The sequence below is a fragment of the Neoarius graeffei genome, chromosome 13 (assembly GCF_027579695.1).
Source record: "Neoarius graeffei isolate fNeoGra1 chromosome 13, fNeoGra1.pri, whole genome shotgun sequence".
NCBI lineage: Eukaryota > Metazoa > Chordata > Actinopteri > Siluriformes > Ariidae > Neoarius > Neoarius graeffei.
Window position 1 is genome coordinate 46,954,706 of NC_083581.1, and position 14,494 is coordinate 46,969,199.

General features: G+C 39.3%; 1 protein-coding gene across 1 annotated transcript in view; it reads right to left on the minus strand.

Annotated features, from left to right (window-relative positions):
* Positions 1 to 4,450: 4,450 nt before the first annotated feature.
* The window catches only part of baz2a (bromodomain adjacent to zinc finger domain, 2A), a 135,398-nt gene continuing 125,354 nt past the window's right edge, over positions 4,451 to 14,494 (minus strand). The window contains exons 25-28 of the mRNA XM_060936667.1: positions 7,467 to 7,613; positions 7,125 to 7,351; positions 5,213 to 5,356; positions 4,451 to 4,939 (exon numbers count right to left, since the gene is read on the minus strand). Of these exons, the coding sequence (XP_060792650.1) occupies positions 4,780 to 4,939; positions 5,213 to 5,356; positions 7,125 to 7,351; positions 7,467 to 7,613 (678 nt within the window). The 3' untranslated portion in view covers positions 4,451 to 4,779. The remainder of the gene's footprint in view (positions 4,940 to 5,212; positions 5,357 to 7,124; positions 7,352 to 7,466; positions 7,614 to 14,494) is intronic.

Sequence of the window (14,494 nt, forward strand, 5' to 3'; positions counted from 1 at the left end):
CAACATGGGTGTGAGGAGCTTTTCAAGCAATATGGTAAAAAAAATACTCCTGAAAAAATCTCGTACCCCACCTTTAAAGATTCGTTTCGTTTTAAACGTTTGCCGAAAATGAACCACACCACGGCCTACAAAAACTCGCCATCCAACCTGCAGAAGCATCTTGAGGTATGTAAATATTTGTTCCAAGAGAAAGCTTGTAACGAAGTTGTCTGTGCTTTTAGAGCTAGCGATAATGTTGCAATAGCTATGCAGTCTGGTTAGTCAAATGACTTTCCCGCCAAGTTGCCGTCGCCTTGTCCACGGCTAATGTTTACTTATAGCTAGTTAACTTGGACACAGTTAGCATGTAAAAACGGAGTTACGCTAACATTAATAATTAACTTATCTGAAGTCCTTTCAGAAATGTATTTTAGCATAATCTTTCCAAATAAACAATGTAGAAATCTTTCTTTTCTAGTCGCGATATGATTTCAAGTTTGAAAAGAGTTTGCTAGCATGTCAGGTGGAGCTTCACTGACTAGCTAGCTTAACGTTAAACCACCATGATGGCATGGCATGCGTTCATTTTGTGAATTCACATTTCTGTCTTTGGTAACGCCGTTAGGTTTTGTAAGCGTTGTGGCAATAATACAAAAATGTGTTGACAGAAAATGTACTTTTAATACTTTCTTTTTAAAAAGCAAGAACTTCAGTACTTTAACTTAAGTAAAAATTTGACTGGACAACCTTCACTTGTATCATAGTATCATTTAACCAGTGGGATCTGTACTATGACTTAAGTAATGAAGTTGGGTACTTTGTCCACCTCTGATCAACACATAGATACTGAAATAAGACACCCAGTCGGTTTCTTTTAGGCTGCCTATTTCAGAAATCATGTGCTTCAAAAAGCTGTTCAGATTTGGCTCCTCTTTCAATGTCACAAGGGGAACTCATCAGAATTATGCCGTCCCCTCATCCGAGTATCTCCACTCATGGCTTGATAACTGCCTTTGTGAAAGAATATTCATGAGAAAGTGCTTCCTGATTGGTCAGGAGAAGAGGTGGGTGGGGCTCATTATCATCATTTCAAGGAAAAGGCATTCAAATCAGCCATCCTGAACAGAGCTATTCAGACAGGGTGAGGCGCGAGCTTGTGCTATTTTGGCCAAAGCATGTCAGACATTTCACCAAGACTTCAGGAATGCGTAAACTTATGGAAAAGGGGTCGGTCACTTTTAAAACTAGACTGGTGTAATGAATCGAACAGGAATGTTTTTAACAAAATAAAGGACATTTTTTTTTAAAGTTTTTTTTGGGCCTTTTCCACCTTCATTGGATAGGTCAGTGTAGAGACAGGAAATGAGCGGGAGAGAGACGGGGAGGGATTGGGAAATGAACCCGGGTCCCCGGATTTATGGTATGGCGCCTTATCCACTTGAGCCATGACGCCCCCCAAAATAAAGGAAAATTAACATGGCGGTATTTAAAAAATATATATATACTGTATATTTTATATAAATATAAACACTTTACACCAATCAAGAGTGAGCAGTGTATTGAAACAAATACAAAGGATATTTCGGAAGACATTCGTGATGTGGTGTGGTTAATAAGTGTAGGCAGGTTAGAAATTTGGTTTGTTGTTAAATGGAGTCGTTTTGTGACTACATAAAATGTTCTGTTCATGACTGTAAAGAGGAGGAAACTATTGATCACCTTTAAATACACTGCTCACGCTCAGCAGAAACATGGCAAAGAGTATGACATTTCGGACTAGATATAAACCTGAAGGAGAGAAGAATGTATGAAATTTGCGACAAAAACCTGACAAAAGACATGCAAGAATTTTACTGGTTCATTTATATACAAGTTAATTATAAAATCTTCAAAATAAAATCTAAAATTATTCTTCAACAGTGCCAATTTGTTTTTAAACAGATTTTGAGTCAACCAAGAAGACGAGTTTAACTCTTGTTGATGTGTAAGTACTCCAAGTCTGTATGGATGTGTGTACCAAGTGTGTAGGCTTGTGTCTTCTCCAAATCATACACGCGTCTTTCTGCTGTAAAATGTAAATAATTATACGTAGAGCTTTAAGATTATTGAATAAAGTTTGATTTAAAAAGTAAAACATTTCACAAGAAACAATGTTTGTTTTCAAAGCATCACAAATTAAAAGTTAAGTTTCTGCTGAGTCCATTCCATATTTATTCTTTGTTTTGAATCGGGAAGCAAAAGTTTGCACTCTCGTCACTTGATCACACTTGTTGCTGTTTAAGCAACTCCAGTTGCATGATTGAGCATATATCTGAAAAAGAATCTCGGCGGTCACTGCAGAGTGCTTCATTAAAGAGAGTAGTTAAAAAAAAAAAAAAAAATCATAAACGGTATGGTACAAAGTAAGCATAGTACACGACATTTCCAGAGAAATAGGAAACGAATCATTCATCATTTCCTAATAAACAAATATGAACCAGGTGAGGTATAAGTGTAAATGAGGAAGTGGTGTATGCGTAGGCAATTTTCAAAAATGACGCGGCCCAGAACACTTTGTAGTTTTTCATTGTGATGAAAAAAAAAAGGTTAAAGTTCACATGTACAATTTTCTTTGTATTTTTACAGCATCATTGAATATACAGTATACCTGCAGTGTGCTATATGTAAGCCCCAGTTCCTATGTTTTCTTTCTCTTTAAAAGACCTGAAATTAAGAATTATAATTTCCTGCTATGCCCCAAATAACAATGGTGCTTGAAAGTTTGTGAACCCTTGAGAATTTTCTATATTGCTACATGTGATCAGTACCATCATCAGATGCTATCCAACTCCTAAAAGTAGACAAAGAGAACCTAAATAAACAAATGAGACCAAAATTATTATACTTGGTTTATTTATTGAGGAAAATGAGCCAATATTACATATCTGTGAGTGGCAAAAGTATGTGAACCTCTAGGATGAGCAGTGAATTTGAAGGTGAAATTAAAGTTGGGTGTTTTCAATCAATGAATTGACAATCAGGTGCGAGTGGACACCCTGTTTTATTTAAAGAACAGGGATCTATCAAAGTCTGATCCTCACAACACGTTTGTGGAAGTGTATCATTGCACAAACAAAGGACGTGTCTGAAGATTCTCAGTCATCCAGGTCATAGTAACTGTGGGTGGTAAAAGAGAGCAACTGGACTTGCTTGAAGATTCTTGAAGACGTTTCACTTCTCATCCGAAAGAACTGAAGAAGCCTTTCGGATGAGAGGTGAAACGTCTTCAAGAATCTTCAAGCAAGTCCAGTTGCTCTCTTTTACCACCCACAAACAAAGGACATTTCGAAGGACCTCAGAGAGCAAGCTGTTGATGCTAATCAGGCTGGATAAGGCACAAAGCAATCACTAAAGAGTTTGGACTCCAGCTCTGGCAGCTAGTCAGCTCATCACACAGGAACTGGTGCACGGGCAAAAGAGACGGGGAAGATCAAGAGCGAGTTTTGTTGACATACCGAAGAGGGACGCAGGAACTGGGAACTCACAGGAACTGGAATTGTATTTAAGGGTTCACAGAGACTGGAAGATCTGTACTGGGGCCCAGCTGAGGCCACCTGAGTAAGCCTAAAGGACAATGTCAAGACATCTGTCCATGACCTGAAACTCAAGAGAAAAATGGGTCATGCAGCAAGATAATGACCCCAAGCACACTCATCTCATCTCCTCTAGCCGCTTCATCCCTCTACAGGGTCGCAGGCAAGCTGGAGCCTATCCCAGCTGACTACGGGCGAAAGGCGGGGTACACCCTGGACAAGTCGCCAGGTCATCACAGGGCTGACACATAGACACAGACAACCATTCACACTCACATTCACACCTACGGTCAATTTAGAGTCACCAGTTAACCTAACCTGCATGTCTTTGGACTGTGGGGGAAACCAGAGCACCTGGAGGAAACCCACGCGGACACGGGGAGAACATGCAAACTCCGCACAGAAAGGCCCTCGCCGGCCACGGGGCTCGAACCCGGACCTTCTTGCTGTGAGGCGACAGTGCTAACCACTACACCACCGTGCCGCCCCAGCAAACAAATCATTCTACCAAAGAATGATTAACATTACAGGTACATAGTATAAGGGTCACACTAGATACTGACAGCAGTAATCTTGAATTTCCTCATTCTGTCTGACTGTGGATTGGTGGAGTCCAAACTCTTTTGGGTTTTATAACCTTTTCCAGCCTCATGAGCATCAGCAACTCTTTTTTTTTTTTTTTGAGGTCCACAGAAATCTCCTTTGTTCTTGCTATGATGCATGTCCACAAACATGTACTGTGAAAATCAGACTTTGACCTATCCCTGTTTTTTTTTTTTAAATCAATCCCCGCCAACTCAGCACCTGATCGTCACCCCATTGACTGAAAACACCCGGCTCTAATTTCACCTTCAAACTGGCTGCTAATCCTGGAAGTTCACATACTTTTGCCACTAAACGGTATGTAATTTTGGATCATTTTCCTTCATAAACAAACGAGCAAGTACAATATTTTTGCCTCATTTGTTTAATTGGTCTCTATTTTTAGGACCTGTGTGAAACTCTTTCATACTGAGGTCATATTTCTGCAATATAGAACATTCTGAAAGGTTCATAAATGTTCATAACACCACTGTACAAAAATAACAGGAGGTCACTAAATGAACAGAACAAAATCACACACACGCGCACACACACACACGCACGTCTTCAAAATAAGTTTAGCTAACCAAAGCTTTTTAAAGGAGTGAGTGGGATTGGGCAGTTCAAATATTTCCCCAAAAGCAGCCTACTTTTCACTGTTTGAAAAGAATTCTGCCCAGCGTCTCTCAAAAAAGCGCCTCATGGAGTGCCCGGCCATGCCCACCTCTGACGTGTCTTCGTTAAAGAGCTCACAGTTGTTAAAGACCAGCTGAGCGTCTGCGGCAAACTCCTCAGAAGTACAATAGCTGCAGCAAGGAGCATATACATTTACTCAAGTTACTAAAAGTAAAAAATTTGACCTGGAAAACATGATGCCTCACAAAGTAACGAGATTGGTCGTTTGAAATAATATTTAACTGAGCACAATGAAAAACAAATGAATAAAACAGCATCAAATAATAAATAATGACAAATAATTAACCAAAGACCTAAATCATCAGTGTTCATCTCCATCTCAATCCGTGTAACGAAAGACACGCACGGTTTTACATGATTTACAAAGCCACAAGCAATCTTACCCTCCCTGGAGAAGCCTTTCCCGCATTGTGAGGAAATCCATAGGGTTTTTAATGATGCGGCGGTACCCAGGGACAAGTCGGGGGTTGACTGGCTCTAGGAAGGGCCAAGCATCAGCATGGGCCTCCATCTCCATCAGAATAATCCTGAGAAACACACAACTCTCTATAATACACATCATATAAATGTAAAACTGTCAACTAACTAGACTGTAGTTAATTTTCAAGCAATAATTATATAAACCTGAAAATTAACAAACACTTTTCAAATTATTAACTGATATAAATACACTACTGTTCAAAAGTTTGGGGTCACCCAGACAATTTTGTGTTTTCCATGAAAAGTCACACTTTTATTTACCACCATAAGTTGTAAAATGAATAGAAAATATAGTCAAGACATGTTTCTGGCCATTTTGAGCATTTAATCGACCCCACAAATGTGATGCTCCAGAAACTCAATCTGCTCAAAGGAAGGTCAGTTTTATAGCTTCTCTAAAGAGCTCAACTGTTTTCAGCTGTGCTAACATGATTGTACAAGGGTTTTCTAATCATCCATTAGCCTTCTGAGGCAATGAGCAAGCACATTGTACCATTAGAACTAGGGCTGGGTATCACCAGATACCTAACCTCACGATATGATACTATGGCGATATTTTGCCCACGATAACGATAATATCACAGTACAGCGATTCAGCGATAATCGATATATTGCAAGAAATTTCAACCACATCACGATATCTGTCACTGAAGAAAATCAGAATTTATTGACCACTGTAAAATTACATTTCACATACATAACTACACACTCTTGCCAGACACATATTTGTCTCTATTCCACTGCTGGCAAAACCAAGAGTTGCTTCACTACAACATACAGAAAATTCCCATTTCTGTGCTAGTATTCTCAACTTTTCTGTAAGCATGGACACATCAGTGCTGCTTCACAAGCAGAATCAAATTGTTTTATGAAAACTTAAAACTTGCACTGCAGACTGCACATACATTTCAGTGCTAACACTAATATCAATTTGTTCTTTGTAAACTTGAGAACATATACCTGAGAACATTTAACTTGTGCTTAGTACTTGTGTAAAGTTTAATCCAAACCTGTACTGTGAGCACACATTTCAAAACTGCATGTTCTTCTTCAGGAAGAGCAACTGGCCAGCATGCTCAGAGGTGAGACAGCTCCTCTGAGAGCTGATTATGTCACCTGCAGTAGAAATTGAATATCTAATTGGAGCGAAACAGGTTTTGCAAAGTGCGTACTCTTTGTCCAGCTCACTGTTTTTTTTTTTTTCTCCTTTCCTTTGGAATCCAAAGTGCCTCCAAACATCTGCCTTAAAGTTCGGCGGCGTCTCTAGGTTTACGTTAACAGCCATGCTTGCTTGTTTTTTTTCCTCACTGCAACCGCCGGGAAAAAAAGAGAAGACGAAGTGTGCCTTGCAGTGAGGTAGCGGCACAGCGACACCTTGCGGAACGGAGGTGCGGAAGTTGTACTGGATTTACAAACCCATCTGAAACATGATTTATTATTTGAAAAAATATCGATATTCAAATTTCGAGTATCGATATTGAATCAGAAGACAAAGTATCGCGATATATCGCCGTATCGATATTTTTGCCCACCCCTAATTAGAACACTGGAGTGAGAGTTGCTGGAAATGGGCCTCTATACACCTATGGAGATATTGCACCAAAAACCAGACATTTGCAGCTAGAATAGTCATTTACCACATTAGCAATGTATAGAGTGGATTTCTGATTAGTTTAAAGTGATCTGCATTGAAAAGAACAGTGCTTTTCTTTCAAAAATAAGGACATTTCAAAGTGACCCCAAACTTTTGAACGGTAGTGTACAATATAAAGCAATAAGTCTCAAAAAAAAAAAATCCTGAAATATCTAACGCACTCGCAGTATGTGAGGTCAGGTTGATTTCGTGTAGCCATGCGTCTGCGTTTGGAGGGTGAGTAGCTTGTCCTGCTGGAAGGGGTGGGGCCATATTTTTGCCGTGTACTCATGTTCTGCTTATGTTGCTGCTCCTCATTTGAACATTCTCCTCCATAAGCAGGGCGTCGTTTTCGTGCTTTTGCTCGCTGTCGTGCTGACTGTTTTGGCTGAGAATCATCACTGGTTTCCTGACAAACCATACAAACGAACGTTAAATACACCAAATATAAAAGCATTTTAAAATACAAGGCTGAGTTTTACTCGTTATTAGTTTGGAAGGGTTTGAGTTTCATGCTACATTACCATGGAATTGCAGTTTGGACAGAACCAGTCACCTTCGGGCACCTGAGTGACCTTTGGTCTGAGGCAGAACATGTGCCATCCACGATCACAACCGTCACATAGCAATAGACACTCATCATTATCACCCTTACGGCACACCTGGCACGTCTGTAAACACACATGCCCCTCGTATGTTTGTGCATATATTTATACATACAAATCTGACACATATCAACTCTGTACATCTGTGAGCAGGAAATCAAAAAAAATTAAAAATCTACTTGATTTCGTTTGTTTCTAAAATAGGTAGGAAATGTCATGTACCCAAAGCTGTTAAAAGAACCGGAACATCTGTGACGGAGAGTATAGCGAACTGCTACCTACACAAGACTAATAACTAGAGAAAACGTCACTAATTTTGAAGTCCAGGCTGTAACAATAATTTGAGCTTGACCTGACCTGTTTGATTTCACACACAACAAAATCAATTCACCCACACCAGGTTTGTTTTTTGAAAAATTCTTTGAAGACATTCTAACATACAAACTCCATTTCCAGAAAAGTTGGGATATTTTCCAAAATGCAATGAAGAAAAAAATCTGATTTGTTAACTCATATCAACCTTGATTTAACTGACAAAAGTACGAAGATTTTCAATCGTTTTACTGAACAACTTAATTGTATTTTACAAATATAAAGTTAGAATTTGATGCCTACAACACACAAAAAAAGAAAAAAAAAGTTGAGACAGAGGTAAAATAATACCCTGTCCACACTAGGGATTTTGTACCGATACGAAACTACTTTTGTACCGCAACACCTGTCCACACTAGCAACTATACCGGTACTGTAGCGGTATAACTGTATCGGTACGAAACACACAAATGTATGGGTTTCGTACCGGTACAGTATTGGTACTGTAGCGCTTCGCTGTAGTGTGGACAGATGAAGCGGCTCTGTATCGATACAAATATAATGCACATGCGCAAACGAAACGACCGTGGAGCTACATGGAGCAAAGAAAGGGGGGAGAAAGGGAGAGGGGGAGGAGGGAGGGAGGGGGAAAGAGGGAGGAAGAAAGGAGGAAGAGGGGAAAAGGGAGAGAAAGGGAGATTCGTTTTCTTGGTTTCTTTCTCAACTGCCTCGTGCGTTTTATACGATTCGACTGAATAAATGACCACCAGAAATACAGACTGTACACTGACAACAAAAAGCACACACACGTTCTTTCATCCACCATATTCTCGGAAGGAAGTTACTCGGTAACCACGGAAACATTTCACGCACGCGCATTTCAACTACCGTGAAAGAAAACCGCAAACATTTCTCGCTAGTGTGGACAGATGCACTAAACTGTATCGATACAGTTATACCACTATCGTACCGGTATAAGTGTGAACACAGCATAAGACTGAAGAGTTTATAGAACGTTCAAGGAACACCATTTTGCAAGATTCCACAATAAGCAGGTTAATTGGTAACATGATTGGGTATAAAAGGAGCAACACCAAAGGCTCAGTCTTTGCAAGAAAGGATGGGTCGTGGCTCACTCATTTGGGGCAAAATTTGAGAGAGAATTGTCATTTCATTCAAAAAGAACATTTCTGAACGCAAGATTGAAGAGGATTTAGGTCTTTCAAAATCTACAGTGTGTTACATTGTGAAAAGATTCAGGGAATTCAGAGACATAAGGTCATCACACGAGCGAGTTTTTCTTTGTGAATGTGTCGATATAATAAAATTACACAATGACTGTCATTTGTTTACATTCTAAGCAGAAATTATTTTGTTGAAAGTTTTGTATAAAATTATCGATCAAATTTGCAAAAAAAAACAATTGTTTCTCAAAATCTAGTGAATGTGACTAGAATAAGGATCCATACTTGGTCCTCTTTTGTTCTTGATTTATGTGAATGACCTCACCTTGGTATCAGACAAACTCTTTACATTACTATTTGCATACGATACTAATCTATTCATGACTTATAAAAATTTTGATACACTTATGATAAATGAACTAGGCAAGCTAAATCACTGGTTCAAGGCAAATAAGTTGTCCATCAATATAGATAAAACAAATTTCATAATCTTTACAGGAAGAAATAAGAAATACAGTACAGAAACGGCTAAGATATTCATACATGACAAACCCATTAAACAGGTTATTAATACACGTTTTCTTGGAGCCATAATAGATGAAAAACTCACATGGAAGTTTCATATTGATCATATTTGCAAACAGATTTGCAACCCCGATTCCAAAAAAGTTGATGTGGAAGTTTCAAAATTCCATATTTTATTCAGAATAGAACATAGATGACATATCAAATGTTTAAACTGAGAAAATGTATCATTTAAAGAGAAAAATTAGGTGATTTTAAATTTCATGACAACAACAACATCTCAAAAAAGTTGGGACAAGGCCATGTTTACCACTGTGAGACATCCCCTTTTCTCTTTACAACAGTCTGTAAACGTCTGGGGACTGAGGAGACAAGTTGCTCAAGTTTAGGGATAGGAATGTTAACCCATTCTTGTCTAATGTAGGATTCTAGTTGCTCAACTGTCTTAGGTCTTTTTTGTCGTATCTTCCGTTTTATGATGCGCCAAATGTTTTCTATGGGTGAAAGATCTGGACTGCAGGCTGGCCAGTTCAGTACCCGGACCCTTCTTCTACGCAGCCATGATGCTGTAATTGATGCAGTATGTGGTTTGGCATTGTCATGTTGGAAAATGCAAGGTCTTCCCTGAAAGAGACGTCGTCTGGATGGGAGCATATGTTGCTCTAGAACCTGGATATACCTTTCAGCATTGATGGTGTCTTTCCAGATGTGTAAGCTGCCCATGCCACATGCACTAATGCAACCCTATACCATCAGAGATGCAGGCTTCTGAACTGAGCGCTGATAACAACTTGGGTCGTCCTTCTCCTCTTTAGTCCGAATGACACGGCGTCCCTGATTTCCATAAAGAACTTCAAATTTTGATTCGTCTGACCACAGAACAGTTTTCCACTTTGCCACAGTCCATTTTAAATGAGCCTTGGCCCAGAGAAGACGTCTGCGCTTCTGGATCATGTTTAGATACGGCTTCTTCTTTGAACTATAGAGTTTTAGCTGGCAACGGCGGATGGCACGGTGAATTGTTCTCTGGAAATATTCCTGAGCCCATTTTGTGATTTCCAATACAGAAGCATGCCTGTATGTGATGCAGTGCCGTCTAAGAGCCCGAAGATCACGGGCACCCAGTATGGTTTTCCAGCCTTGACCCTTACGCACAGAGATTCTTCCAGATTCTCTGAATCTTTTGATGATATTGGGCACTGTAGATGATATGTTCAAACTCTTTGCAATTTTACACTGTCGAACTCCTTTCTGATATTGCTCCACTATTTGTCGGCGCAGAATTAGGGGGATTGGTGATCCTCTTCCCATCTTTACTTCTGAGAGCCGCTGCCACTCCAAGATGCTCTTTTTATACCCAGTCATGTTAATGACCTATTGCCAGTTGACCTAATGAGTTGCAATTTGGTCCTCCAGCTGTTCCTTTTTTGTACCTTTAACTTTTCCAGCCTCTTATTGCCCCTGTCCCAACTTTTTTGAGACGTGTTGCTGTCATGAAATTTCAAATGAGTCAATATTTGGCATGAAATTTCAAAATGTCTCACTTTCGACATTTGATATGTTGTCTATGTTCTATTGTGAATACAATATCAGCTTTTGAGATTTGTAAATTATTGCATTCCGTTTTTATTTACAATTTGTACTTTGTCCCAACTTTTTTGGAATCGGGGTTGTACAAGAATACTGGAATCATAAGAAAAGTTGCAAGTTGCCCTTCACGTAAAATATTTATGACTCCGTATTACAGCTTGATATACCCTGTACTCGAGTTGAGGGGGGATGGGGGGATGCCCCCCTGGAATAAAAAATGGTCAAAATCATCCCCCCTCTAAAACGGGCATCCCCCCCTCCCTTCCCTTGAGCAATTTTATCAATAAATGTGGACATTACTTCTATTTAACATTGGAATTAGAAATGCCATTCCACGTAGCTTTGCTGAAACTGAGCATACAATAAGCTACTGCGAGAGAGGGCACGCGCAAGCGAAGCGTTTGAGGTGACATTCAGTTGGGGTTCCGTTATTTTTTATTTCATTCGGCGTCAGTGACAGCAGCGGATTGCAGCATCATGGCCAAGCGGAGTGGACAGCAAGACCTAAGCAAGTTTGGATTTAAGATCGCAAGAAAAACATTTCAGGAGGAAAAATTTCACCATCCCCCCGGTTTGATTTTACAACTCGACCACTGGATGTGCCGCTATTTAAGATATTGGAATATTATCTGGGCAAATACTTATACTACTTCCATCAAACCACTGTACCAGTTACAAAAGTGCTTTGTGAGAATTGCGTCAAATGTCTCTTTCTTAGCAAACTCAGCGACTCTATTTTACGATCTGAAAGTCTTGACAGTATATGACAAACTTCAAACAGCCATTTTCGTTCATAAAGTAATCCATAAAAGTTCTTATTTACCAGAGCATTACAAGGATTTAGACTCAATTTAGATATCCATAGTCCCAGACAGCAAAACAATTTAAGGCCAATAATGACAAAATCTAATCGAAGGCAATTCACAATAATGTTTAGAGGCCCCTTCATATGGAACAGTTTAAGTCAATCCCTAAGAAATTGTTTGTCCCTACCCACTTTCAAAAAATATATAAAAAATGACTTCATAGACAAGCCAACTACCACCTCCCGATTTGTTTGTTTTTCTTGTTTATTACTTGTATACGTAAAGATTTGGTATTTACTTTTCGTTTTACTTTTTCTACTATGTACTTATGATTTATTACTTATTAGTTTAAACTGTGTATTTGGTTTTCTTTAACTTCTGTTTAATTTGATATGTTATTTGATTGTATTATCTCTTAAGTTAGTTAGTTCGCTAGTTTTTCCTTATTTTCTTGTATTTCGGTAATGATTTGCTTTTTTCTTTTGTTTGATCTTATTTATGTATGTTATAATCACAGAAATTGTTATGACCATACAGTAATTAATCACAGTATAGGGGAAACCCTCGAAAAACCTTGGAGATTTCTGGTTTTCCCCTGCATGTTCTTTTTTCTCTGTTTTAACAAAATGGCTTGTTTCATTTATGTGCAAATAAACAATAAAACAGTTCTTCAATCTCGTCATACACGACTTCTAGCAAACTTGCTATGCGCTTCGTCAGCTATCAGCTTATATGATTCGATTACACACACACAGTGGTGCTTGAAAGTTTGTGAACCCTTTAGAATTTTCTATATTTCTGCATAAATATGGCCTAAAACATCATCAGATTTTCACACAAGTCCTAAAAGTAGATAAAAAGAACCCAGTTAAACAAATGAGATGAAAATATTACACTTGGTCATTTATTTATTGAGGAAAATGATCCAATATTGCATATCTGTGACTGGCAAAAGTATGTGAACCTTTGCTTTCAGTATCTGGTGTGACCCCCTTGTGCAGCAATAACTGCAACTAAACGTTTCCGGTAACTGTTGATCAGTCCTGCACACCGGCTTGGAGGAATTTTAGCCCATTCCTCCGTACAGAACAGCTTCAACTCTGGGATGTTGGTGGGTTTCCTCACATGAACTGCTCGCTTCAGGTCCTTCCACAACATTTCCACTGGATTAAGGTCAGGACTTTGACTTGGCCATTCCAAAACATGAACTTTATTCTTCTTTAACCATTCTTTGGTAGAACGACTTGTGTGCTTAGGGTCGTTGTCTTGCTGCATGACCCACCTTCTCTTGAGATTTAGTTCATGGACAGATGTCCTGACATTTTCCTTTAGAATTCGCTGGTATAATTCAGAATTCATTGTTCCATCAATGATGGCAAGCCGTCCTGGCCCAGATGCAGCAAAACAGGCCCAAACCATGATACTACCACCACCACGTTTCACAGATGGGATAAGGTTCTTATGCTGGAATGCAGTGTTTTCCTTTCTCCAAACATAACGCTTCTCATTTAAACCAAAAACTTCTATTTTGGTCTCATCTGTCCACAAAACATTTTTCCAATAGCCTGGCTTGTCTGTGTGATCTTTAGCAAACTCCTGACAAGCAGCAATGTTCTTTTTGGAGAGCAGTGGCTTTCTCCTTGCAACCCTGCCATGCACACCATTGTTGTTCAGTGTTCTCCTGATGGTGGACTCATGAACATTAGCCAATGTGAGAGAGGCCTTCAGTTGCTTAGAAGTTACCCTGGGGTCCTTTGTGACCTCGCTGACTATTACATGCTTTGCTCTTGGAGTGATCTTTGTTGGTCGACCACTCCTAGGGAGGGTAACAATGGTCTTGAATTTCCTTCATTTGTACACAATCTGTCTGACTGTGGATTGGTGGAGTCCAAACTCTTTTGAGATGGTTTTGTAACCTTTTCCAGCCGGATGAGCATCAGCAACGCTTTTTCTGAGGTCCTCAGAAATCTCTTTTGTTCGTGCCATGATTCACTTCCACAAACATGTGTTGTGAAGATCAGACTTTGATAGATCCCTGTTCTTTAAATAAAACAGGGTGCCCACTCACACCTGATTGTCATCCCATTGATTGAAAACAACTGACTCTAATTTCACTTTCAAATTAACTGCTAATCCTAGAGGTTCACATACTTTTGCCACTCACAGATATGCAATATTGGATCATTTTCCTCAATAAATAAATGACCAAGTATAATATTTTTGTCTCATTTGTTTAACTGGGTTCTCTTTATCTACTTTTAGGACATGTGTGAAATCTGATGATGTTTTAGGTCATATTTATGCAGAAATATAGAAATTCTAAAGGGTTCACAAACTTTCAAGCACCACTGTATATACATACACACACATACACAGGGCTCGAAATTCGCGGTGGTCCAGTCGCCCGAGGCGACTTAGTCATTTGGTGGGTAATTCCTGTCACTAGGCAGCCCGGCTGGCTAGTTGAAAATAAAAAATATATATGAAGCGAAGATTCAGACTAGGGCTGTGCGATATATGGAATATACTC